Source organism: Sardina pilchardus, chromosome 22 (assembly GCF_963854185.1).
Source record: "Sardina pilchardus chromosome 22, fSarPil1.1, whole genome shotgun sequence".
Lineage (NCBI taxonomy): Eukaryota > Metazoa > Chordata > Actinopteri > Clupeiformes > Clupeidae > Sardina > Sardina pilchardus.
In genome coordinates, this window is record NC_085015.1 from 14,735,805 (window position 1) to 14,762,662 (window position 26,858).

Here is a 26,858-nt window from a genome sequence, read left to right on the forward strand (position 1 = left end):
GATGATAATTCTACAACTGCTAATCCTGTGATTTTATTCTCATAGACCTCCTCTCATAATAATGCCCAACAGTCCCAACATTAAGTAATATAACCATACAGTACAATCCCAAACCAAACCGAAAATCTTCTGCTTTTGATACTGCTGATCCAAACAAAATGCATGGCTCACAATAAAATGCACATAAGACAAAGAGGAATACATGTCTACCCCAAATAAAGGCATGCTTTACGCAGCCTAGTAAATGAAAGACCCATCTTTTGAGGATTTAGGGTATAGCTGAATCAAAAGCTTTACTTTGTTAGATAGAAGTAACCTACTAGCAACCCCCCCTCCCTCCCGGAACTGTCCCACCCACTTTCAAAATGCCTCAGTTGCAGTGATAAACACTAGTCGGTAGGGCCCCCTAGGATTTTTTGCTTATAGGGCCCCCACCAGGCTTGTGCACAATTCCGAATTTTAGAATTTACCTCCATTCAATTCATGAGTTGGAATTTGAATTGAATTAGCCCCACCCCACAGGAAGTTGAATTTGAATTGGAATTGGAATGACAGGAAGTGGAATTCAATTCATGGCAATTCAAAACAAATTCACATGTCACAAAACAGGAAGAATGTGTTGAATCTCACATACATTCAGTTCAGGGAAAATTACATTGGAAATGTAATTGATTACTGTTTTCAATTATAAATTGTGTGTTTGTTGAGATCATATCTGACATTTTGTGAAACTTAATTGTTAAACACTGCAAAAAAAAGGGTGTCTAAAAACAAGATAAAAACACTAAATCTGAGGTAAAAGGTACTCAAAACAAGTGAAATTTTCAGTCCATGCAGCAAGATAATTTCACTTGATAAGATTTTGTGAATTAAGATAAATAAAAAAAATCTAGCAATAAGCATGTCTACAGAGGTATTTGGAAACTTAACATAAGATGAAATTGCTGTTTTTAAGATTACTTATAAATATAATTTTTACATCCCCAAAATAAGTAAAACATACTTAATATAAGCATAAAATGCTGGTTGTAAAATGAGGTTACTTAAATTTAAACAGCCTCAGATTATATTCTTTTTTTTTTTTGGAAGAGTATTTTCTGGACTTTTTGCCTTTATTCAGATAGGACAATGAAGATAGACAGGAAGCGGGTAGATGAGTGAAAGAGTTGGGGAGAGATTCGGATATGACCGCAGGTGAGATTCGAACCGGGTGCCCGTGGGTAGTTAGACGAGTACAAGGTACTAATGCTGTAACCTGTTGCGCCACAGTACCACAACTTGTAACAAGTCTAGATTACGTATATTTAAAGTTGTTACATAAGTTGTTATAAGCATAAACTGCTGTTTTAAGATGATATCTTAAGTCTTAAATGTCATATTAAATTAAGTCAAATTTTCATGTCACTTAATCTTAAAACAAGCTTTATTTTGATGAGAATTTGATGGAGAGATGTAAAATATCTCATTTTAACAGTATTTACCTCATTTTAAGATTTCATGCCTATTTGAGACAAAAAAAAAGATGTGCTTGATTTAAGATAGTGTAAAGTTGAACACTTACGTAAAGTAAGAAATTCACGCTTCAAACAATATAAATGATCTAACACTTCTAATCTATTTTTTTTATCTTGATAAGAATCAAATAAGTTGCAGCGTACCCTTATATTATGTATATGAATTGATTTGAATTTCATTGAATTTCAATTCTACTTCCCTTAATTCAAATTCGAATTGTAATTCTGCATCCTGTTTTTGACCTCAATTCAAATTCAATTCAAACTCAAGAATTGAATTGGAATTTAGGAGTCATTCTCAATTCAATTCTGAATTTTGCACAAGCCTGGCCCCCACTCAATCTAGAATCGCCTCTGACTGCAAAGACAAACGAAGATCACACAGGGCACTGAGATACTCAGCATTGTTAAAATCAAACTGCAGAGCTTTCTCGTAGCACTCCAATGCCCGGTCCTTCTCTCCCTTTGCCCTGTGGACAAATCCGAGAATTCCAAAGGCTTCTCCGTCGCTGGGGTTTATTTTCTGACGTTTCTTTGCCATCTTCTCCAAGGCCTTGGCACTGCCATTCCCTGCAGGTGTGTCCAACCCCAGTGTCAAAGACTTCTTGTAGTGTGCGATAGCTAGTTTTTCATTTTTTTTCTGGTGCTCCTGAAACTCACCATAGTAATGGTGTACTATCTGGTCACTGATTTGGCTCTCCTTTGCTGCTTTGAATGTGTCCTGGAACAAATTTTCTGCCTGGTTACAGAACTTCTTTTCATATTTTGCTTTCAGCCCGTAGTGCAAAGCAAGTTCAGCCATGGCTAAAATGAAGTAAGAGTTCAGTGTTGTGGCCAATTTCAGGTGATGGATGCCCTGTTTGAGAAGATGACTGATCTCATCTCCCTGGTGCCTGCCACCGTCTCTTTTGAACAGCTGTGCCCTCTTCTCCTTGTAGCACAGAGCTAGCTGATGATGAATGAATGCCGAGTCAGGGGTATACTGCAAAGCTCTCTGGAAAAGTGTAGTGGCGTGGCCTACGAAACCACTTTGACGGTAATATTTCCCGGCATAGCGAATCACATGGTGGTTGCTAGGATCCTGATCCAAAGCATCCTTGATCAGCTTGTCAACTTCGCTGCCAGCTGCACGCAGTTTCAGGCCAAGGAGCAACTTTAGCACGGCATCTTCTGGGTTTAGCTCAATGGCTCGTTGGAGTTGTCTTACTGATGGCAATTCTTCTCTGTTGGACTTGTCTTTGCGATAGAGAACGATGGCATAGCCAGCATTCCATTCACTATCATCTCGCTCCAGCCTCACAGCTTTTTCAAAACACTGCTCTGCTCTCCCGTAGTACTTGTGGGCGAACTTGAGGTAGGCCCAGCCCTTCTGTCCATAGACTTCTGGGTGAAGCTCAGTCAGTGACGCAGTGGAGAATTCCCCTTTCATACCCTCAAGCTTTGCCAAGTAGCTCTCACACTCTGTTAATGATCTTCGGTGGTAGTGTAGCCAGGCAAGGTTGGCATAGGTGACGATGAGAAATCGTGCACTTTTGTCGCCAAGGTCCTCTGCACTTTTGTCGCCAAGGTCCTCTGAAATTTTCAGGTTTTTGAGGGCATCATCTGGGGAACCTTGCAGGTACCTGATATAGCCCAAAAAACAATATGATCGGATTGCTTGAGCTTTCTTGCCTCGGCACAACTTTATTTGTTCGTCCAGCCTGGTCTGAACATTTAAGATGTCTGCACTTTCTCCGGTCAGATCCCAGGTGAAGTGACACTCCAACTGCAGTAGCTTGGATCTCAAATCTATATCAGAAGTGCTGAAAACAGACAGAACATGAGTATGTAAGCATTAATTTAAACTGAATGTGTCCTACATGGCAATAATCTTATGGGTTATCCCAGGGGTGCCGACTATGTCGATCGCAATCGAGCAGTAGATCTCGAAGGCAGTGCCGGTAGTTCGCAAAATTCAAAATAGTAACAATAATAATCAAATCAGAATTTTAGATGAGCCTATCATATCCTCCCTTTTTCATTTGCCACTTGATTGATGCAAAGGACGGCCAGTCTGTCGTTGCCTAGAATGTTATATTAGGTTACCATAACAACCAGAGCTGCTAACATACTTTGAGGTTCACCAGAGGTGCGTTCAACTTCACAGACGTTTTTTTCCAGTGCTCAGAGCGCTGAAAGTTTAAATCTGTTCAACTTTTAGAACACCGCTGGGCTTGTCAATGGCACTTCTCTCTCAACGACCATAACCTAGCAACAATAAACTCTTGACCGAAGCACTCTGAAAATGAGATTGATGGCGCTATCAGTGCGAAAAATGCAATTGGTGGACACAGGCCCTAAGAGAGTGGACTGAGACTTAGAGGGGTGGCGGACAGGAAGGTGAAGAAGCAAGAGAAGGAGAAAGACAAGGATCAAGAGATGAATACAGTAAGTAAGAGGAGGAGGAAAATGGCACTGCAATCCCACCGTGCTTACTTACTGTACTATAATACTATACTGAAAATATAGTAAGTGGCGCATTCAGGTGTATGACCGTACACACCATGCATACCATCAGACTACTCAGTCACGATAAGAGAGATAATCTCCAGTGTGTGTATTCGCTCTAAGTTGGTCTATCACAACTTCCTAACTCTGTACCGTAGCACATTGTCTTCAGTATGCTATTTACATATTTCTACAAACACATTTCTGCCAAAATAAATTCAATGCAACAGAACTACGCACTTGGAATGCACACATTTTGTTTGTGCAGGAGGGAGAATGAGAATGTATGCACAAAGCAATTGCAGAATAGCCTACTTATTGCTGGTTACTGTATGATGCTTGCTGGTTACTGATTGTTGCTGGTTGCTGATATTGTGTGAAGTCTGCATACCATAACTTTCATTCCTGCAGGTGTCCCTGAGTATAGTAAGTATAGTGAGTAAATGTACTTGTTTGGACCCTCTTGTTTGTATTGACACTTCAAAGTGTTATAAAATACAACCACTGCTCAGTCCAGCACAGTCTCCCCGCAACAACAGATCACGCTTGTAAATTAGTCTCAAAATGATATGTTGTATGAGTCATGATCATTTAGCTATTTTAGATTTGGTCTTAGTCTTAGTCTTTGGACAAAAATGTTTATTAGTTTTAGTCACATTTTAGTCATAGTTTTCCTATATAGTTTTAGGCTAGTTTTAGTTGACGAAAAGTCCTTACTTTTTGGTCAACTTTCAGTCATCACTTTTTGCTAAAATGTTCTCTTTTTAAACTAATTCAGTTGAAGTTCAAGTTAAAGTTCAACTAAACTGCTCACAAAAAGTAAGGAAACTTGACTTTGGCCCATTATATCTCCCCTTTAGTAATACCAACCAGTAAAGTGTTTCATATCATTTTTATCGTTGATTTGTCACCTTTACAATGAGGTATAGCTTGTAAGCATAGGGCAATCATGGAATGAGCAACACAAGCAAACGTGTAAGTAGTGGCAACGAAAATTGTGCCAAAATGGCCTGTTATGCTGTTGGAATTCACCTTTGTTACTTCAAGCATTGACGATTGCACTCTCCCACAGAAATGAGGAAAACAAAACATGTTAGGCATACATTTGTTCATTTTATACTCAGTGTCAGGGTCCTCAGTAGCGTGTAGAGGATCCATATGCAGCCACAACAGCTTGGCACCTTCTTTTATGTATGTAAATGAGTGTGCATGTGTGCGCTTGGTTTTGTGTATGAGTGCTTCTCTGTCTATGAGTGTGTGTGTGTGTGTGTCTGCTTGTGTGTGTGTTTTATGTGTCTCTATGTGTATAGAGATGTGTTCACTGTGTTCTCTGCCGTCACTGTCACTCCAATATCAGATCACACACACACACACACACACACACACACACACACACACACACACACACACACACACGTGTGTATACATGTGTGTGTGTGTGTGTGTGAGTGTGTGCCTGTGTGTGTGTGTGTGTGTAAGGGTGTATGTGTGCATGCGTGTGGGCGTGTTTGTGCATGTGTTTGTGTAATTTTTTATGTACATATGTGTATGTGCTGGTGCGTGTGTGTGTATTTATGTGTGTGTGTGTGTGTGTGTGTGTGTGTGTTCCTGCATGTTTGTATGTTTGTTGCACCCAGAGCAACCATTCTCTTTTAAAACATATATTTGGAAACTAGTTTCTAATGGTGTCACTTATATGTTTCTAGGACAAAAACTAGCAGAGATTGAGATGTGTGTTTGGAACAGTTTTTCAAATCCCTAGGGGGGGATTTAGACTCCAGAGGGTTAATACCACCATCTACAGGCCGATGGGTATACAGTCCTGAATGTACACATAAATCCATTTATTTTATAGCCCCCCATGGATGAAATTCCACAAAACTTGGCATACTCCCAGAGGGTGTCAGGTTAATCATACCCATGAAATTTGGTGCAGTTCATAACATCTCATCTGAAGATAGGGGCAATTAAAGCAATATTACAGTACATTGCATTTTCAATTTTTACCATGCATGGGGGTGCAAATCACAAATGACTGGTTATAAGCTAAGTTGATGCAAGCTCTTGAGACCAACATACCATAAACATTTTGTCATCCTCGGTGCCACGGTTCAGGTAGTTATGTAGGAAAAACTGCAATTTTTGGGCTTCGGGCGGTGGTGGCGCGGGGGGGGAGTGACCCCCGGGGCCGAAACGAGTCTACAACTATGAACAAAACTTTGACAACAACTATATGACTGCTTTGCTAGCTACGCTACAGCTGTCGCCTATTTTTCCCTTCCTGTTTGATGTTGGATTGTCACTATTGTTTTTTATTGTTTCTTGTCACTATTTGCATGAGCCACGACTAAACAAAACTTGTGATAATATGAAAAATGTTTTGTCGTAACAGCAAAACTAGACAAAAACTGACTCCGACTGACATAAAAGCACTAAGATTGGCACCTTACACTAAACAATCTAGTTGACAGGAGTGCGCCACGATTCCAGTACAACTCCCATGATAGGCTACAGATACATGGAAAATGTAGGCTAATTCTGAATCAACCTACCATGATGTAGAATTTGTTGAAGTCTTTGCTGAAGTAGCCGAGGTGGCTTTTAAATCCTGCTGGGACAAAAAAAATAAAATAAATCATTTGACGCCCCCTTCTGTTCTTTTTTTCTTTCATAACAGAAATAAAAATGTGCCACAGGTTAGTCATCACACCTGTTTCCAATTACCACCTTATTAGCGAGCCGTAATGTAAAGTGTTACCGAATTAATTACTTATCTTTGCATGCCACAAGGGTATGGGAGTTTTAATATCATGTAACATTTTAGAGAGACACAGAGAGGAGTGAAAAGAAATGTTGATTCTATATCCCGCATCTTCAGAGGAATGGAGCCCTGTGGGAGGGGACACGGTTGCAGGAGGAGAGTCCACATTCGGGTTAGCTGCTTTTGGTGGGTGATCCGTGTTGTTACTTTTTTTCGGGCAGTTGAGGACAACATGGCCCATCAAAGCACTTTAACATACAATCAGATATAATCAAAACCCTCAACATGTACTTTCCTTGTCACTAAGCTCTTCATCAGGATTATTGAGCCTACATGTTTGAAGACAACATGTTTCAGTAGGGGTGAGTAGTAGTAGTAGTAGACCACCCAGAGGAATCATTTTGATGGATGAAACCAGCCGGCCATACCCCCCTAACCTCCCTTCAAGCACACTCTCTTTAATGAAGGATGGAGCGTTAGAGATTATCACTTTCTTTGAGGGAGAACCAAGTGGAAGTACAACTATATGCTTGCTGCCTCTCTAGCTGTCTCAACTGTATCAATAAATGCCCTATTTATGTGAGGCTGATTTAACATTCGCATGACCCACCACATCACCAATGGCAAAGTTACAGTACAGCTTTTGCAGAACACAGAACAGTGGGCAGCCGTGGTGTACTGGTTAGGGCTTCGGGCTTATAACTAGAGGGTTGCCGGTTCGATCCCCGACCAGTCCACCACGGCTGAAGTGCCCTTGAGCAAGGCACCTAACCCCTCACTGCTCCCCGAGCGCCGCTGGTTGGGCAGGCAGCTCACTGCTCTGGGTTGTGTGATTCACCTCACTGTGTATTCACTGTGTGCTGTGTGTTGACTAATTTGGTTAAATTGGGTTAAATGCAGAGAACTGAATTTCCCCTCACAGGATCAAAAAAGTATATATTCTTTTCTATTTTCTATTCTATTCGAACACTGAATTTTTACACCATGCTGTGTTGTTAGATTTTCAAACTCAATTCTTCCTGCAGCAGTCACTCTGCCAGCCGGAGTTGGTGGCTGACTCTGTGGGAGGGCAAACTAAAAACAATCTACAGCGTCTATAGAGTTTAATAGTAATACATTTAAAAAAAAAAAAAAAACACTCGGCCAATAACACATAAAAAAATATGTTAAAAAAATAGAAGTTTGAGACCAGGCCAAAGAGGTTGCTTCACTCACGCTTGCACATGTGCAAATGTGCAGACTGAAGTATGAGAGAGAGAGAGAGAGAGAGAGAGAGAGAGAGAGAGAGAGAGAGAGAGAGAGAGAGAGAGAGAGAGAGAGAAATCAGATCAAATCGGATTTTAAATAAAAGTGTCGTTCTCAGGATTAAGCATGGTCACAACCTTCGCTAAACATTTAACATTTTATAAGATACTGTAGCATTCATGTTCATGCTGCCATGATCTCTTACTTTAAATAATTCATATAAGCCATTTTCAGACAGGTTTTGCACACATTTTGCGATAATTGCTTACAACATTTCTGACGAGTGAGACCGAGAGATGACCGTCACCATCCGTTTTTAGACCGTAGTGATGGTCAGAGTGAGGTCAAAACAGATCTGCAGCGTGTTAGAGAGATGTAGGCTAACTGTTCAGTGATATCGGGCACTTTAGATACACGTAATACTTCCCTTGATCATCACTGACAAGTGCAGATTTTTTCCACGATTGCTGTTCACATTGCAGCTGTGGCGGCAACATTACGGAAACATGACTAGGTCGGCAGCAGGAAAAGTTCCGATAGTAGATATGCGGACATATGCATTCAGACAGCACAACGGAAAAAAAACTACCGTAACATGTCCATGAACTTTGCGTAAATACACGTCTGCTTGTCAAAAGCCCCTTTCAGACAAAGCAAACATGTGGAAGGAATTGTACCACAAGCAGCAGCATCCTGAATCTCAATCTCCCTCTGATCCCCCCAGAAATGTAAACACCACTTTTCAAGTCATTTTCAATATCATACAATTTACTCACCTCTGTTGTCTCTGGTTCCTCTGTTGTCTCTGGCACCTTTGTTGCCTCTCCCTCATCTGCCACTGTAGTATAAATATTTTATCATTTACTTTAAACATGAACATCAGCTTCTGTTCACGCCAAAACTTGTCAACCAACTAACCATGTGACCTTTTGAACATATGTTGATGATGCAACCTTGTGACCGTGTGACTGATCATTGTTGATGAGGCCTTTCTTCTTGATTCAATCAAGAGGAGGCAAGGCCTTTAAATGCAGAGAGAACACACTTATCGGGAGGCCCAGTATATGCCATTGCCCTAAGCGGTGTGCAGAGCTGGGCCTCCGGCCGTAGTCTTGAACTGTTTGTTAGCTAATAAATGCCTTACCATGCTTTATAATCTCTGAAACTGCCTTTGTCTGCTTGATACTTAATTTTCTTACTTCACCACCTCTGCTGCCACTGCCACTAGAAGTGTGAGGCTGATTTTGATTAATTAATTTTGACAGGCAAAGCAAAAAGTTGGAAGCAACTGTGTTCCATTCAGACCAATACCCCCCCCCCCCCCCCCCATCTCTCTCTCCCAAACGCCTCAATCTCCAATGTCATGTCCATCACTCCGATCCCCAAATATATATACTGTATACAGAACTCAAAGCAAATCAAACTGGCTAATAGGCTAACTGGAAAAAACACCATGCCAATTTTTAACTATGGTGAAGGGTATGTGATTAACTAATAACTGTAATTTTGAAAATTTGAACATGCGACTGGTTTTGCCGTGGAGAGGCATATGTACACACCACTTTTCAAGCCATTATCAATATCATATAATGTAGATTAGATTACATTAGATTCAACATTATCGGTATTGAGCACAGTACAAGTACAAAGACAACTAAATGCAGTTAGACAACAAAATCCAGTCTCTCACCCAAGCTGCCACTGGCGCCTCCAGCACCTCTGTCATCTCCGCCATCTCTGTCATGTCTGTCATCACATCTGCCACCTCTGGCGCTCACCTCTGTCTCCTTTGACTTCTTCGGCACCTCTGCGGGCTTTGACACCTTTGGCACCTCTGCTTCCTTCGACTCCTTTGGCACCTCTGCCGGCTTTCTCTCTGTATCTATGTCACGGTGATCCTTGTCTGGAGCAGCCATTGCTGTCAATATGCTAATATGAATAAGAAGAAAATACCTTTAGATTATTTTTTTCTCATTCATATTAAGTGGTGCTTTATGAGATAGTTACACGAGTACAACTAGTCTACTGTAGGTATGCAGTTTATTGTCTATGATTTTATCAATGCAGCAATGAGAGGGCCAAGCAGTCCAGCAGGCTGGAGTTGCCATTTTGTTTTAATTGGGCTTGATTTTCAAAAAGCCCATTTCGGATTTCAGTGGATTTATAGAGAATATTTTCCAAAAATCATATCTCAAATAAAGAAACTCAGCAACAAGCCAAAATGTTGGACAGATGATCCTCACTTACAGAATGATATGGTAAAATGTAAAAAAAAAAAATCCTGTTAACTGTCCACATGGTGAAATGAGAAGACGAAAATGGGGTTTTTGAAGCCATTTAAGCCCAATTAACCCTCATGTTGTCCTCAAATCTTACCGACGTTCGTTGTCCTTGGGGTCAATTTGACCCCAGCTAAAAAAACTCTCAAAAAATGATTAAAATTATTTTTTTTACTCAATTTTTTTTGTGGTAGGTACTTAACAAGAGTGTAATAACCACCATCAAAAGCCCTACAAAACAATCCCACCCCCCCACACCCCTTTATGAACCCTGGAACCCTGACTGGCAATATGGCCAATCCAGTGTCAACAGCCCAAAGGCTGACTTTTTGGACTTTTTCAGACCTGCCAAAATAACTTATATGTAATATGTACTTGTATATGCAATAATGATAATAACTACATGTTCTCATACTATTACAATAATAATATCCATAATTTGTCAAATATTCATTTTCATCATGTTTCATAAAAATGGGGTCAAATTGACCCCAATACCACCAACGTAACTATTTTTTTTACAGGACATTGGAAACATATTTTTGTGCAAATTTCATGTTTACTCTGTTGTACCCTTCAAATGAGGAAAAGTCATGAAACTTGAAGCAAAACAAAAAAAGGGAACCATATATTTTATGATGTTAAACACTGCTTGGGGTCAAATTGACCCCAAGGACAACATAAGGGTTAAAACAAAATGCTCTGACAATATGATAATGATTACAACCAAAGTTAATGCATGGACATGACCTTATAGTCCAAATATGACTGGGTAAAATCTGATGACTTTGTGGCACATACTTTTCGAATGAGAAGCCTTCAAAACTTTTAACATAATGAATTTATAGCCATTTTCAGAGCTTAGCAGAGGGGAAATTACACAAGATACCTCTGATCTGATTGGATTTTTTAATTTAACAGGAAAATGTGCTTCCATTCACATAGTTTCACTGTTGTGTGTGAAATACCAAAAGAGCCAATAATGTTGCAAGTTGACCAAAAAGGATTGTTAATGCTTAAAATGACTTGAAGCTTCAAAGGGCCGTAGTTTTTAAACAATAAGTGATCCAGGTATCTGGATCTTAAATATTTAAGATGAATGCATAGGTTTAGTCTACAAACACCTGTGATTTTTTTCAGATTTTTTCGGAGAGGGTCACTTTCCGGCACTGGGTGATTGACACGGAATGACCCTATACTATTTAAGATTTACGCATATGTTTAGTCAACAAACACCTGCAATTTTTTTCCAGATTTTTTTGAAAAGGGTCACTTTCCAAATTTAGCAGAAATTGGGTGATTTCACACGGAATGACCCATCTGCACAAACAGCAAGTTTCATGTCAAGCAATCAAGGATTGACTGAGATATAAAGTCACTTCAAGTTTGACTAATTTCAATTGCCTTTGATGTATGAATGTAATCTGACTCTCGCCAGATCCTTGTAGTTCCACCATGCTCCACCAGAGGCGTTTCTCTGAGCTCCACATAAAGATCTGGGATCGAGGGCAATGCAAACTCCTTCAAGGATAGCAAAAAAATAATGAACCAATCAGAATCCCCGCTGGGGATTTGGAAAACTGTTCCAAACACACATCTCAATCTCTCCTAGTTTTGTCCTAGAAACATATAAGTGACACCATTAGAAACCTTTAATGAACTAGTTTCCAAATATATACTGTATATGTTTTAAAAGAGAATGGTTGCTCTGGGTGCTGGATGCTACGGTCATACACACACACACACACACACACACAAACACACACAAACATGCAGGAACACACACACACACACACACACGTGTTTGTGCATGTGTTTGTGTAATTTTTTATGTACATATGTGTATGTGCTGGTGCGTGTGTGTGTATTTATGTGTGTGTGTGTGTGTGTGTGTGTTCCTGCATGTTTGTATGTTTGTTGCACCCAGAGCAACCATTCTCTTTTAAAACATATATTTGGAAACTAGTTTCTAATGGTGTCACTTATATGTTTCTAGGACAAAAACTAGCAGAGATTGAGATGTGTGTTTGGAACAGTTTTTCAAATCCCTAGGGGGGGATTTAGACTCCAGAGGGTTAATACCACCATCTACAGGCCGATGGGTATACAGTCCTGAATGTACACATAAATCCATTTATTTTATAGCCCCCCATGGATGAAATTCCACAAAACTTGGCATACTCCCAGAGGGTGTCAGGTTAATCATACCCATGAAATTTGGTGCAGTTCATAACATCTCATCTGAAGATAGGGGCAATTAAAGCAATATTACAGTACATTGCATTTTCAATTTTTACCATGCATGGGGGTGCAAATCACAAATGACTGGTTATAAGCTAAGTTGATGCAAGCTCTTGAGACCAACATACCATAAACATTTTGTCATCCTCGGTGCCACGGTTCAGGTAGTTATGTAGGAAAAACTGCAATTTTTGGGCTTCGGGCGGTGGTGGCGCGGGGGGGGAGTGACCCCCGGGGCCGAAACGAGTCTACAACTATGAACAAAACTTTGACAACAACTATATGACTGCTTTGCTAGCTACGCTACAGCTGTCGCCTATTTTCCCTTCCTGTTTGATGTTGGATTGTCACTATTGTTTTTTATTGTTTCTTGTCACTATTTGCATGAGCCACGACTAAACAAAACTTGTGATAATATGAAAAATGTTTTGTCGTAACAGCAAAACTAGACAAAAACTGACTCCGACTGACATAAAAGCACTAAGATTGGCACCTTACACTAAACAATCTAGTTGACAGGAGTGCGCCACGATTCCAGTACAACTCCCATGATAGGCTACAGATACATGGAAAATGTAGGCTAATTCTGAATCAACCTACCATGATGTAGAATTTGTTGAAGTCTTTGCTGAAGTAGCCGAGGTGGCTTTTAAATCCTGCTGGGACAAAAAAAATAAAATAAATCATTTGACGCCCCCTTCTGTTCTTTTTTTCTTTCATAACAGAAATAAAAATGTGCCACAGGTTAGTCATCACACCTGTTTCCAATTACCACCTTATTAGCGAGCCGTAATGTAAAGTGTTACCGAATTAATTACTTATCTTTGCATGCCACAAGGGTATGGGAGTTTTAATATCATGTAATGTTTTAGAGAGACACAGAGAGGAGTGAAAAGAAATGTTGATTCTATATCCCGCATCTTCAGAGGAATGGAGCCCTGTGGGAGGGGACACGGTTGCAGGAGGAGAGTCCACATTCGGGTTAGCTGCTTTTGGTGGGTGATCCATGTTGTTACTTTTTTTCGGGCAGTTGCGGACAACGTGGCCCATTAAAGCACTTTAACATACAATCAGATATAATCAAAACCCTCAACATGTACTTTCATTGACACCCAGATAACAATTTCCTTTGGGCCGGATCCGCATAAAAGCCTTTAGATCCGCATGTAGCGGACCTACAGTACAGTATCTGACTGTGGGCCAGATGTGGCCCACACACAATAAGCGGACCCGTATTGCAGATCCGTACCACACACAAGGAGCGGACCCGTACCACACACAAGAGGCGGACCCATATTGCAGATTCGTGCCACACACAATAAGCGGACCCGTATTGCAGATCTGTACCACACACAATGGCCCTCATTTATGAGACGTGCGTACGACCAAAAACAGGCGTAAAACAGGCGTACGCTTGTTTCCACGCAAAGTATGGCATTTATCAATGTGAACGTGATTGGTGGCTACGCTCAAATCTCACGTCTAGTCTCAACTCGTGTACGCAAGTTTTTCAGGCGGCATAGCATTGCGCAGCAGTAAATCGGTGGTGCATTAGAAAGTTGAATAGTTGAATTGATGGACTATCTCGGACATAACACCTTTCCTGTGGATGTGCAGCCTATTTGCTGTAATGTAGCATATTAGAATAGAATAGAATAGAATATATACTTTTTTGATCCCGTGAGGGAAATTCAGTTCTCTGCATTTAACCCAATTTAACCGAATTAGTGAACACACAGCACACAGTGAACACACAGTGAGGTGAATCACACAACCCAGAGCAGTGAGCTGCCTGCCCAACCAGCGGCGCTCGGGGAGCAGTGAGGGGTTAGGTGCCTTGCTCAAGGGCACTTCAGCCATGGTGGACTGGTCGGGGATCGAACCGGCAACCCTCCGGTTACAAGCCCGGTGCGCTAACCAGTACACCACGGCTGCCCAATTATATTATTATAATATTATACTGACACATTTCATGGCATAGAATAGCCATAGGCGATGATTAGGCTACTTTCTCTTTGGCAAACGCAACATTCATGAATTAGCACGATGGAAATAATTTGAAGGAATAGCAGCAGTCTTGTAAATAGTGACCCACAGTCTTTGCAAAATCCTAATCTGAGACTGGCCTGTGACTAGACTGTGACTAAAAACTCAATGAATTGTCTTTAGATGTGAGAGGGTCTGAGACTGTAGTCTTTCAAAAATCTTTTCCAAATCTTTGCAAAGTCTGTCAATGTAAGGTAGGCTTTTGGACGCCGGATCAGGTCCATTATGCAAATCCGTGCCGAATGTTGTGGTAGATGTGGCCCAGTTCCGTCCCAGTGTAGTTTTGCTATCTGGGAGGGGTTATACATTTCACAGTGTTCTCCCTCAGTATCTCATCTGTCTTATATTAAATTTTTAGCCTTGTGTGACTTGATCCACTTGGCCATTTTAAGCCCCTCAATTTAGTCGCCTTTTTCATTTTTGACAACTTTTGGACATATTCTAAGGGGTCTGCAGATCTAAAAAATGGGATATAAAATTTTTATCCTGTTTATAGGATGGCATTCCGATCCCTCAAACAGAAAAAAATGGGTTTAAACCCCATGTTGTCCTTCTAAGAGGTTCATAAAAATCCAACGAACACCTCCTTCAGCCAAGACAATTTTTCATTTTTTCTAACTTCAGACATGTACTGAGGGGATATTAAAATGGACAGGTCGGATCTACCACATTCACATGGTCTACAAAGTGGCATACTATTGCAGTAGAAAATAACTGTTAGATTTGCATTTCATTTTGTCCTTGGAAAAAGGCAATAAAGGAAAATGTTAGGAAAAAATGCCATTTTGGCCATCTTTGAAGGCCCATAGCCTCGAAATACGAAAACTTACCATCTCAATTGTTTTTCAACATGTTCTCTTACTCATGGACTATATATATGTAAAGTTTTAAAAATGTGAGTGCTATCCATTCATGACCATAAGAGAACAAAAACAGGTTTTTTGTTTTTCATTGCTTTAAAAAAAATATGGGTCTGTTTCGATGAATAAGTCTTCAATGGTGGGAAGGACTGTAATTCCTTTGTGATATTGAACAACTAAACAGGGTACTGCCCCAGTGTTCAATTTTTTTGAAAATAATATGGTAGCCTTAAGACAGGAGAGGGGTTTAAAAAAAGTGGTGCTCATTAAATACAGGCATTTTCAGCCTTTTTTTAGGACACGTCTATCCACATTTGAAGAGCCATATCTCAGAAACTAAACAAGATACCAAGCTAAAATTTTGGTTTTCTTCTAATGAGACATGGAGGAACATTTGGACCAAAAATTCAGGAAAAACTGAGGACCATGGTGTCGGACCTGTTTCAACTGATATGGAATTGCCCACACGGCGGCCATATTGAATTTTTGGCCAAAATTTAACATGCCCAAAGTCTTAATCTGTTTCAATAGGGGTTCTGACCAGGAATCCATTGAGAAAACTTTGACCAAAAACTAGGCCCAAAAGTTCGAGCAAATGACCTGTCTATAAGTGACACCTCGAAACATTATTGCACAGGCAGCACACCTTGCTCTCACAAGCAGGTTAGCAAAGAACTGGCATGAATGATGTAGTAAGCTAGCCGAAGCCTAATATGTTACATAGCCTATCTTCCAACAAACATAAAAACGGGGCAACAATCTAATGTTAAATAATAAAAAAGTATGTATGCGTGTGGTATATGGCCTAGGCTACGAATGCTTACATGCTGATGTCAAAGGTTTTCTATTTTCGTATTGATGTTAATTAATGTATAGATCCAAAGTTCAGACGGTGGCTTAGCTGTGACGTGCAGTCACCTGACATCACCATCAAATTAGGGGATATTTCAGAACTTTTATCGTGGACAGCTCCCCTTAAGAGCATCTTAAGAGCAGTGCACGCGCGTTCACGCTACGAGCATGTTCGGGAAACAGTCGGCAAAACCAAACGATTGCTCTCAAGATGACTCGTAGAAAACCCTCGTAAAAGTGTCTATCCATCGTTATCGGGAAACGCACCCCAGGTCCGTTATGCAGATCCGTGCCGAATGTTGTGCTAGATGTGGCCCAGTTCCGTCCCAGTGTAGTTTTGCTATCTGGGTAAGCTCTTCATCAGGATTATTGAGCCTACATGTTTGAAGACAACATGTTTCAGTAGTGGTGAGTAGTAGTAGTAGTAGACCACCCAGAGGAATCATTTTGATGGATGAAACCAGCCGGCCATACCCCCCTAACCTCCCTTCAAGCACACTCTCTTTAATGAAGGATGGAGCGTTAGAGATGATCACTTTCTTTGAGGGAGAACCAAGTGGAAGTACAACTATATGCTTGCTGCCTCTCTTAGCTGTCTCAATTGTACCAATAAATGCCCTATTTATGTGAGGCTGATTTAACATTTGCATGACCCACCACATCACCAATCGCAAAGTTACAGCAGCCAACAGTTTTTGCAGAACACTGCATTTTTACACCATGCTGTGTTGTTAGATTTTCAAAATCCATTCTTCCTGCAGCAGTCACTCTGCCAGCCGGAGTTGGTGGCTGACTCTGTGGGAGGGCAAACTGAAAACAATCTACAGCGTCTATAGAGTTTAATAGTAACAACCCCCCCACCCGCCCCCCCCCCCCCCCCCCCAAAAAAAAAAAAAAACAATCGGCCAACAACACGTAAAAAAATATGTTCAAAAAATAGAAGTTTGAGACCAGGCCAAAGAGGTTGCTTCACTCACGTTTGCACATGTGAAAATGTGCAGACTGAAGTATGAGAGAGAGAGAGAGAGAGAGAGAGAGAGAGAAATCAGATAAAATCGGATTTTAAATAAAAGCGTCGTTCTCAGGATTAAGCATGGTCACATCCTTCGCTAAACATTTAACAAGATACTGTAGCATTCATGTTCATACTTCCATTAATTTAATTAATTCATATAAGCCGTTTTCAGACAGGTTTTGCGCACATTTTGCGATAATTGCTTACCGCATTTCTGACGGTAGCGGACATTCAGACATGAAGCATATATGAGCAATGTATACGGCCACCTGTTGTTCACATGTAATGTAGAATTTCCGTCAATTGGGCTTTAGTTCGCTGGGCAGATAATGACGCCTAATAAATGCGGCCGCACTGACAGCTGTGCATGCGAGTGTAGTTTTCACACCGGGAGTAGCCTTGTTGCATTACTGTAGGTTACGAAGGTAACTATGGATCTTTGAGACCGAGGTATGACCGTCTCCATCCCTTTTTAGACCATAGTGACGGTCAGAGTGAGGTCGAAACAGATTTGCAGTTAGAGAGATGTAGGCTAACTGTTCAGTGATATCAGGCACTTTAAATAGCTACGCGTAATACTTCCCTTGATCATCACTGACAAGTGCAGATTTTTTCTGCGATTGTTGTTCAAATAGCAGCTGTGGCGGCAACATTACGGAAACATGACTAGGTCGGCAGCAGGAAAAGTTCTGATAGTAGATATGCGGACATATGCATTCAGACAGCACAACGGAAAAAAAACTACCGTAGAATGTCCGTGAACATAGCATAAATACACATCTGTCTGAAAGGGGCTAGAATTTACTCACCTCTGTTGTCTCTGGTTCCTCTGTTGTCTCTGGCACCTTTGTTGTCTCTCCTTCATCTGCCACCTCTGCTGCCACTGCCAGTAGAAGTGTGAGGCTTATTTTAATTAATTAATTTTGACAAGCAAAGCAAAAAGTTGGAAGCAATGTGTTCCATTCAGACCGTATTTTACAGCCCTGACCATATAGTTATTGTGAAATAAATTACCTCATTTATTTCATCATAACAACAGATAACAGGTCACTTTTTACCATCAAACTAACTACTACAAAAACTTTGACCACTGTGTAATTGTGCCATAACACTTAATTTAGTCCTTCATAGCACCATCATGTTGGTATAATTACAGAAATATTATGTCACAATAAGTAAATCCTAAATATTTATTGCTTCGGTAAGTACATATTTACATCAGTTATCACCATTATATTTTACTCTTAAATCCAAGTTATTTGCATTGTTGTTGTATGGTAATTGCACAGTAATTGTCTAGAAATGACACATTCATTATGTGTAATATGTGGTTTAAAAATATTATTACCATGAAATTGCATATATTACCATAACATTATTGATCTGTAATGTAAAGTGTTACCGATGATTTCATATTTTATATTATATTTTTAGTAAACTTTAGCATGGGTTCAAATATGCCCCCCACAGTGCCCTCCAAAAGTATTGGAACACATGCTTATTAAAGCTAAATATAAAATCATCTTTTGGAAATTGATCTTAATGCCTTAAATAAAAAAAAAAAGTAGGAAATATTCAACCTTTAAGGACATCAATTTTCTTTGTGAATGAATAATGAATAATTTTAAATAAATAAATGTTTTCCTTAAAATACAGGGGTCATAAGTATTGGAACGCCCATGTTAAATTCCCGTAGAGGATTTTTATTTTCATTTTTAAAGGCCAGCTATTTCATGGATCCAGGACACTATGCACCCTGATAAAGTCCCCTTGGCCTTTGGAATCAAAATAACCCCACATCAACACTATACCCTTCACCATACCATTTCATTCTCATTGAGCTCAATGCAATTTAAACCAGATAATAGGCTAACTGAAATAAAACCATCTCAATCTGTTAGTATGGTGAAGGGTATAGTGTTGATGTGGGGTTATTTTAATTCCAAAGGCCAAGGGAACTTTGTCAAGGTGCATAGTGTCCTGGATCCAAATAATAACTGGCCTTTACTGTAAGCCACTGCTTTGTTCTTTTGGCAGTACTGTATGTTTAGGATCATTGTCGTGTTGGAAGACGAATGACCTGCCCATCTTCAGCTGTCTAGGAGAGGGACACAGGTTTTCCTTAAGAATTTGGGTGTACTTGGCAGCATCCATTTCCCCTTCTATCCTGACCAATTGCCCAGTCCCCGCTGAAGAGAAACATCCCCACAAAATAATGTTGCCCCCACCACGCTTCACAGTAGGTATGGTGTGCAAATATTCCCCAATCTAGGTGTGCAAAGCTATAAAATAATAGAGACATATCCAAACAGATTGATGGCTGTCATGAAAGCAAAGGAAGCTCTAAGTAGTATTAAGTCAGGGGTATGATGCCTTTTCCAAGCCTGTTATTCTAGTTTTTATTTATTTTACTTTTTTTTAATTACTTTTCATAACTGTTGACTTACTTTTCATTATTTTGATGTTGTACAGCTAAATTTGTAAATACATTTGTAAATAAAATTTAAAAAAATGGGTTTTGACTTTAGGCTGAAAGACAAAAAAAGTAACTATTTCAAAAGGGTATGATGACTTTCTATAGACACTGGATAGACATATATGTAAACACCACTTTTCAAGTCATTATCAATATCATATAGTTTAGATTAGATTACATTAGATTCAACATTATCGTTATTGAGCACAGTACAAGTACAAAGACAACTAAATGCAGTTAGACAACAAAATCCAGTCTCTCACCCAAGCTGCCACTGGCACCTCCAGCACCTCTGTCATCATGTCTGCTACCTCTGGCACCTTTGGTGTTCACCTCTTCGACTCCTTTTAACACCTCTGCTGGCTTTCTCTCTGCATCTATGTCACTAAAATTCTTGTTTGGAGTCGCCATTGCTGTCAATATGCTAATATGAGTAAGAAGAAATACCTTTAGACTCTTTTCTCATTCATATTAAGTGGTGCTTTATGCAATAGTTACACCTAGTCTAAGTAATAGTATGCAGTTTATTGTCTATGATTTTCTCAATGCAGCAATGAGGGGGCCAAGCGGTCCAACAGGCTGGAGTTGTCATGGTAAATCAGTGTTATAACATCAAACAGATTGCTATTTGCACAAACAGCAAGTTTCATGCCAAGTAAAGAGATACAAAGTCAATTCCTGTTTGACCAATTTTAGTTGGCTTTGATGTGTGAATGCTTCTGAATATTACAAATCCAATCCAATGCTTTTGAGCTGATCTGAAGACAATCTGTGCCAAATTTAATGAGGGACACATACACAATTTGTGGCCTGTTTTTGCATTATAATCAATTGTGGATGCAACCAACACAAAAAGCTTCTGTTTACATTCACTTTGTAGAAAGAGGCTTAATGTTCCAAAACAGCTATTAACGATGGTTTGTGTATGAATCGTTTATTTAATATTCAATTGGCAATATCCAAAATCAAAAAATAATAAAACATGACATTATTGACATGTTCATGAGAATGACATATTCATTATATGTTTACGTTTATGATCAGATCAAAAGTAAAATGTAAAAATGGTCTCAGGGCCAACATTGATTTTGATGTTCATCCCAAGATTTAGCAACTTTTGGCCATCCCTAGCGACAGAAAGTAGCAACTACTGACAAATTCGATGACTTCTCACAATGATGGCAAAATCGGTTTCGTTGTTGAATTGTCAGAAAGTCAATTTCCCTTCTTATGCAGCTCAGACAACATCATTGGAAGGCAGCCAGCTGCAGTAACTTCTGGTGAGATAACAACCAGAGTTTACAAGAGGAGATGTAGCCTATGGCATGGCAGGGAAACTAGTGACATGCTTCAGACATGTGACAGAATCGTTCCACAAGCACATTGATCAAGTGGGCTACAACTTCATTCATAAGCAGAGCAAATAGTTGCACAAACTATATGTCCTAAATGGCAATAATCTGCAGCATTGTCAGCAAATATATGAAATTCCTTCATCAGTGTGAAAGACAGAGGTGGTTATCCCATGTTCCAGAGAGGTTTGCCACTAGATGAGATTAGATTAGATTAGATTATCTTTAATGTCCCCAAGGGGCAACTTGATGCAACTAACAAGAGGAGCTTGTGGTTACTGCTTGGAATCTAGTGTCTGCTTGGAATCCGCATTCATAACACGAAAGAGGCCTAAAAATGACATCATTGACATGTTCATGAAAATTACATTCATTATATGTTGACGAATGTGATACAAACAAACAAATAATGCTTTGTTTTTCAGACTTTTTATGATCAGATCAATAGTAGGACAACTTTTGGCCATCCCTAGCGACAGAAAATCTTGTCTAGCAACTTCCAACAAATTGGGTGACCTCTCACAATGATGGCCAACTCGGTTTCATCATCGGTCATCTTCAGAAAATCATTTCCCTTCTTACGCAGCTCAAACAACGTCATTGGAGGGCAGCCAGTTGCAGTGGCTTTTGGTGAGTTTACACTACATTACATTTAGCAGACACTTATTTCATCCACAATGATTTACATATGTCAACTATAAAACAAGAGATTACATTGTGATTACTTTGTCCCCGGAGCAACTTGGTTAAGTTAAGTGGGGTTAACTTGGGGTTAAGTGCCTTGCTCAAGGAAATGCATGGTCAGTGGCGAAAAGCTTAAATACATTTAGGGGTGTGTCGAGTTCTGGCCTGGTTTTGTAATCAAGCGTTGTTCAAAAGGGTTGTTCCTCTGTTTCTAAATCAATCATGGGTGTGTTTTGGGCGTAACATCCTTTCAACCAATGACAGTAAGCCTAACACCTGACCTGTCATTCCCTTTAACAGCAAGCAGCACAATTTTAAACAGTGCATCAGCATTTTGCCAGTCTGCAGCACATCTGCTTGCATGTGAAACTGTGACTACATGCATTCTGCATTCGCCTGTTACCAGAACTCAAAGGGAAAGTGAAACTATCATTACCGTGGTGTCATAGGTCTAACAGTTCCACACAGTTATTTACTTTCACTATTGATCAGGGGTTACTATCGAAAGCGTAACCTAAAAAAGCAATGCTTAGCCAATAATGTTTGAATGACTGAATAAAAATCCTTAGGCTATTTATCCTGCAGAGAAGTTGTTTGGGACTGCTTGCTAAGGGCTGCTCACATTTTGGGATGCTTACATCTTGTGATAGCACGTCTTCAGCTTTGCTTTACACGCGCCTTTCTCTATAGATCTGGGGCCGGTTTCCCGAAGCCTTCTTAACGCTACGTAGTTCGTAACCTCTATCTTAAGCTCTACCTTAAGTACCTCACGCATTTCCCGAAACCTTCTTTGCTACGAATGTCTTTCGCACGTCGTTCGTTGGTAAGAGTGGTCTGGAGCACTCTCAGACCTCTCTTAGCTGCACCTTGCCAATGTTTCGACTCGCGACGCTAGTCGCCGCCACTGTACCCTACAGCAATTTCCGTTACGCATACTCATATGATACAAAATCACTATTTTGGTTCGCCAATGATTTTATGTAAGTATGCTAATTTAGAAAATACTTTCTGGAAATGTTTTCATGCAAATATGAAACGTGCACGCATTTGAAAATAGTTAAAAGCGCTTTATTCTTTGCTTCCCCCCACCGTCCTATGTTTAGGCCTAATGTGCGGGCTTGCTGTCATGTTTAATGTTAACCAAAGGCACACAATACTGAATGAGGATGTTGGTCAATCAGCTGTGATTAAAAAAAAGTCTACATAGCCTATTTCAACTAGAAAAGCACAAACCTCCCCCAAGCAAACACATGTAGCCTACGCCTCCTGCATCCAGACGGTGATACGAATCACTCACAAAATGAAATAGTTTCTTCCTTGGGTCATTTCAGATCTTCCCTGGAAATTTAATCGAAATCCATCTTTAACTTTTAGAGTTAGCCTATCTTGCAAACAAACGGACAAACAAACAAACAAACAAACTAGAAAAGCACTCAGAGAGCGCAGACCTCTGCTTTCAAACATGAAGCGTTCGAATCTTTTTATCCATGCGGGAAACAAACTACCACACCAACAAACAAACCCAGATGAAAACATAACCTACTTACCTACGTAGATCATTTAATTTCTAGACTACGTTTTTTATCATTGTGTGCTAATAAGTTCATCCACGTTGAAGTTGCGTGAATGTTGTGGGGGCGATAGGCTATTATAAGCAATGGTTTTGGTGCAAAGAACTCTTTCATAAGTCTGTCAAGCCTCCGCGTGAAATAAAAAATCGATTTCTGAGCAATCGATGTCACCTAATTCAGCACCTTCATGGTGGACAGTGCCTTTTACGTCGGACGTAAGGAGCTTTTCGTAAGAAGACTCCTAAGTGATAGTTCGGGAACCACGACTAGAAAGGTAAACAACTTTGGTAAGTTATACCTTTGGAGTCTTCGTAGCTCGCTAAGAGTGAACGTTATCGGGAAACCGGCCCCAGGTTTTTGTTGGTCAGTGGCATCATTTTTATAAGGTGTAAGAAATAGCGATTTTTGGATCATGTGCCAGACCACACCTTCTGCCACATGCCCTGGCGCAAGGCTTAATAAATGTGAAGCACATGTCACAAAATCCACCACTGCATGGGTGAAAGATAAGAATAAGCTTTGCACATTTCCAATTGCCAAAATAGAGCCTGTAGAGTGTTTGCAATCCATTTGACTTTTCTTTCTTTTTTACATTTTGGTTTTGGTACATTTTGGTTTACATTGTTCAGAGCTTAATTCAGCCCAGGGGCCTACTGTCCATGTTAATCTTATCTTTGTTGGGCCAAACCAGGTAATACAAACACTATGTCAGGCTAACATTATCGAATAAACTACAGACTAGGTTTTCCTTTGAAAGTTAAACCAATAGGCTACTGTTATGTGGAACAGTGTTCATATAGGCAACAGTCCCCTCTCCAGATAAATAAGTCTGAAATAACAGCCCTTAATTTCACCCCTTATAAATGCCTTAATTTTGACCTTAAAACCCTATAATGAAGTAGTTTTTTTTTTTTTTAAGTAGAAATGTGCATAGATTAAGATCAATTAAAGCCTACTAAATTTAACCCTTTTTTTTCCCTCTTAATTTCCCCCTTCAATCAAGGAACTCCTTGGTTATTAACACCTTAAAAGCAAACCTAGGGAACACTGGACTGGACATCTTTAATGTCAAATGAAAGAGTTTCACACTCACACCTTAAAATCTAATTTACAAATTAAGGGCACCTTCATTTAAATGAATTGAATTAGTTATGTTTTCAGGGGTAATCTAAGGCACATTTGAGTATGTCACATTTCATAGTGAAAATAGACTACACAATGTTTTGAATTTGAATTATTTCAATGCAAATAATAAAAAAGTGTCTACATTTCTACATTCTCTTTCTAAGATGTGAATGTCAAAATAACATCAAAATAAAAGCAGTAGTTTGTGCTTTACATTTGCCTAAAGATACACATTTCCCCTTGGAGATCTACAATGATATCAGGGCCTCTAAATAAAGGGTAAGGTCAGTCGTCTGAGAGCGCACACCAACTTTTAGCCCTACAGCAGCTGTGCACGTCCCTGGGTAGGCTAGTCATTTTGGCGATGAAAAAAAGTGCTGTAAAATGTAATGGAGTAAAAGTCAAAAGTACATTCACTATTTATTAAGTAGACTACGTGGAAAATGTAGGCTACAGTAAGTAGGCTCCAGCAAAGATCTTAAAGCGCTATGCGCATAGCACTCTATGATCTTTGGGCTCCAGTAGGCCTAACAAAATATGTGTAGCCTATTCCGTTACATTCCACCTCTGGCTAAGCAACTGAATCTCAGTTGCTATGGTAAATACAATCAACAAGTTGTCTTAACAGAGCAATCCACAATTTTTAGTTCAGTCATGTTTAATAGCATCGAAAATGTTTCTAAATCAACCTAATGTAAACTTACCGTAATGTAGTCTTTACTGAAGGTCTTTGATGAAGTAGAATAGGATACCTTTCAGCTATCCATGGGGTGGCTTTTATATCTGGCTGGGACAAAAAACACTGATCTTTCCACACCCCTTCTGTCCTTTTTTTCTGTCCTTTCATAACAGCCATTCAAAATGTTGTGTCACAGGTTAGTCAACATACCTGTTTCCAGGAATTAATTATTTTTCTTTGCATGCCACATATTTTAATTTTAGAGAGACACAGAAAGGACTGAAAAACAAATGGTTAATTCTTGAAATAAAATAGTTGTCAACACTTAGTCATCCACCTCAGGCCTTACCACAGTGCATGCCAGGATATAGGCTACCTGTGGGCTTATATCAGAGATGTAAAGGGTCTTAATCATAATACATGGAGAGGGACATATAAAGACATACATGTTATCTTATATAATCACTATAATCTTAACAATTGTTAAGTACAATAAATTCATTAGGCATATGTACTGTAACTTGCCAACAGCCCATCCTTTAAAGTTAGGCTTTGTTAGTTTGTTTTGTTATCATTGCTTACACATTTTTAACCCTTAGATGCATAGGCTACCAATACCTACACTCTTCCATGAGTGGGGTCAAAAATGACCCCAATTAGAATGCATGCGTTTTTTGCTTTAAACTCAAATAATGTCTTTCATTTTGGTTAAAGATGATGATTTTTATTATATATTTTGTCAAAAAAATTATTATTTCATGTTGGACATATGATGTATCACTTTTTATTAACATTTTATTACAAAACAGCTTTTAGAAAGGCAAAAAAGGTAAACATCCTAAAATGATCTCAACATAGGTGAATAGGGTAACATTTTTAACTTAGAGATATCTTCATGAAACTTTACCAGTTGAATACTCACATAAATAGGAGAAAAAAACGTATAGCAAGTTTTCTGTATTTATGTTTAAATATGCTAGTTAGGTCATGTCTAATTAAATATGCGCTAATTTGCATATATGTTTTGATGCGAAGAATCTGACCATTGGAAAAAGCCAGGTTGAAAATTGTTTTTTTGTAGTGTTAATATATCAAATAAAAAAACATTTACAGAGGTGATTATGAATATCTTCTTTTGTTATCCAGTAAATCAGAAAATACTGCCAATTGGTTTAAAAAATGAATTTTCGCCCTATTTTTAGGCATAAAAAGTCATACAAATCAGGCCAAGAACGCTATATCAACAAATCCCTCTGTAATTATCACTTGGTGAATTCTGCTTCACAATGATAGGAAGAGTGGACATCGAAGGATCAAAAAGCGACGTCGCTATGAACGCTTGGCCGCCACATTATATGATGATACTTAGATTTATGTTGTTGTGTAAAAATAGCCTTCAGGATGGTGAGACTGCTGACATGAGATGTGATAATCAACAGTAAATGTATACCTTACTGCCACACTTGATAAAAATCAAAAGATCCTAGGGTTAACTTTTGAAATTCCATAGAAAATGCTTGGGGTCATTTTTGACCCCACATATGCGGATCGGTGGTATTGATACAAAACATGAAATTACTTTAAAAATATCATAATTAGACACAAATCCAAATGGCCTCATGTCAAAGACAACCTATTTGAGGAATACATGGAAGGTTAAATTAAAAAAAA

General features: G+C 39.4%; 2 protein-coding genes across 4 annotated transcripts in view; both read right to left on the reverse strand.

Moving 5' to 3' along the window:
• Window positions 1-26,858, reverse strand: part of si:ch211-152f22.4 (E3 SUMO-protein ligase ZBED1) — a 119,207-nt gene that overhangs the window by 70,416 nt on the left and 21,933 nt on the right. The window lies entirely within an intron of this gene.
• Window positions 334-25,245, reverse strand: LOC134070621 (interferon-induced protein with tetratricopeptide repeats 5-like). Of its 3 annotated transcripts, none has more exons than XM_062527015.1 (8): window positions 25,213-25,245; window positions 20,040-20,200; window positions 18,110-18,183; window positions 13,128-13,183; window positions 9,698-9,936; window positions 8,784-8,845; window positions 6,554-6,612; window positions 334-3,316 (listed from the first exon to the last, which is right to left on the reverse strand). In XM_062527015.1, exons 2-8 carry the CDS (start codon window positions 20,185-20,187, stop codon window positions 1,852-1,854), a joined length of 2,103 nt encoding a protein of 700 aa, XP_062382999.1. In that variant the 5' UTR covers window positions 20,188-20,200; window positions 25,213-25,245; the 3' UTR covers window positions 334-1,851. The 3 variants fall into 3 exon arrangements, with proteins under 3 accessions (XP_062382999.1, XP_062382998.1, XP_062382997.1); XM_062527014.1 differs by having other exon boundaries at window positions 6,554-6,609; window positions 13,128-13,186; XM_062527013.1 differs by having other exon boundaries at window positions 13,128-13,186.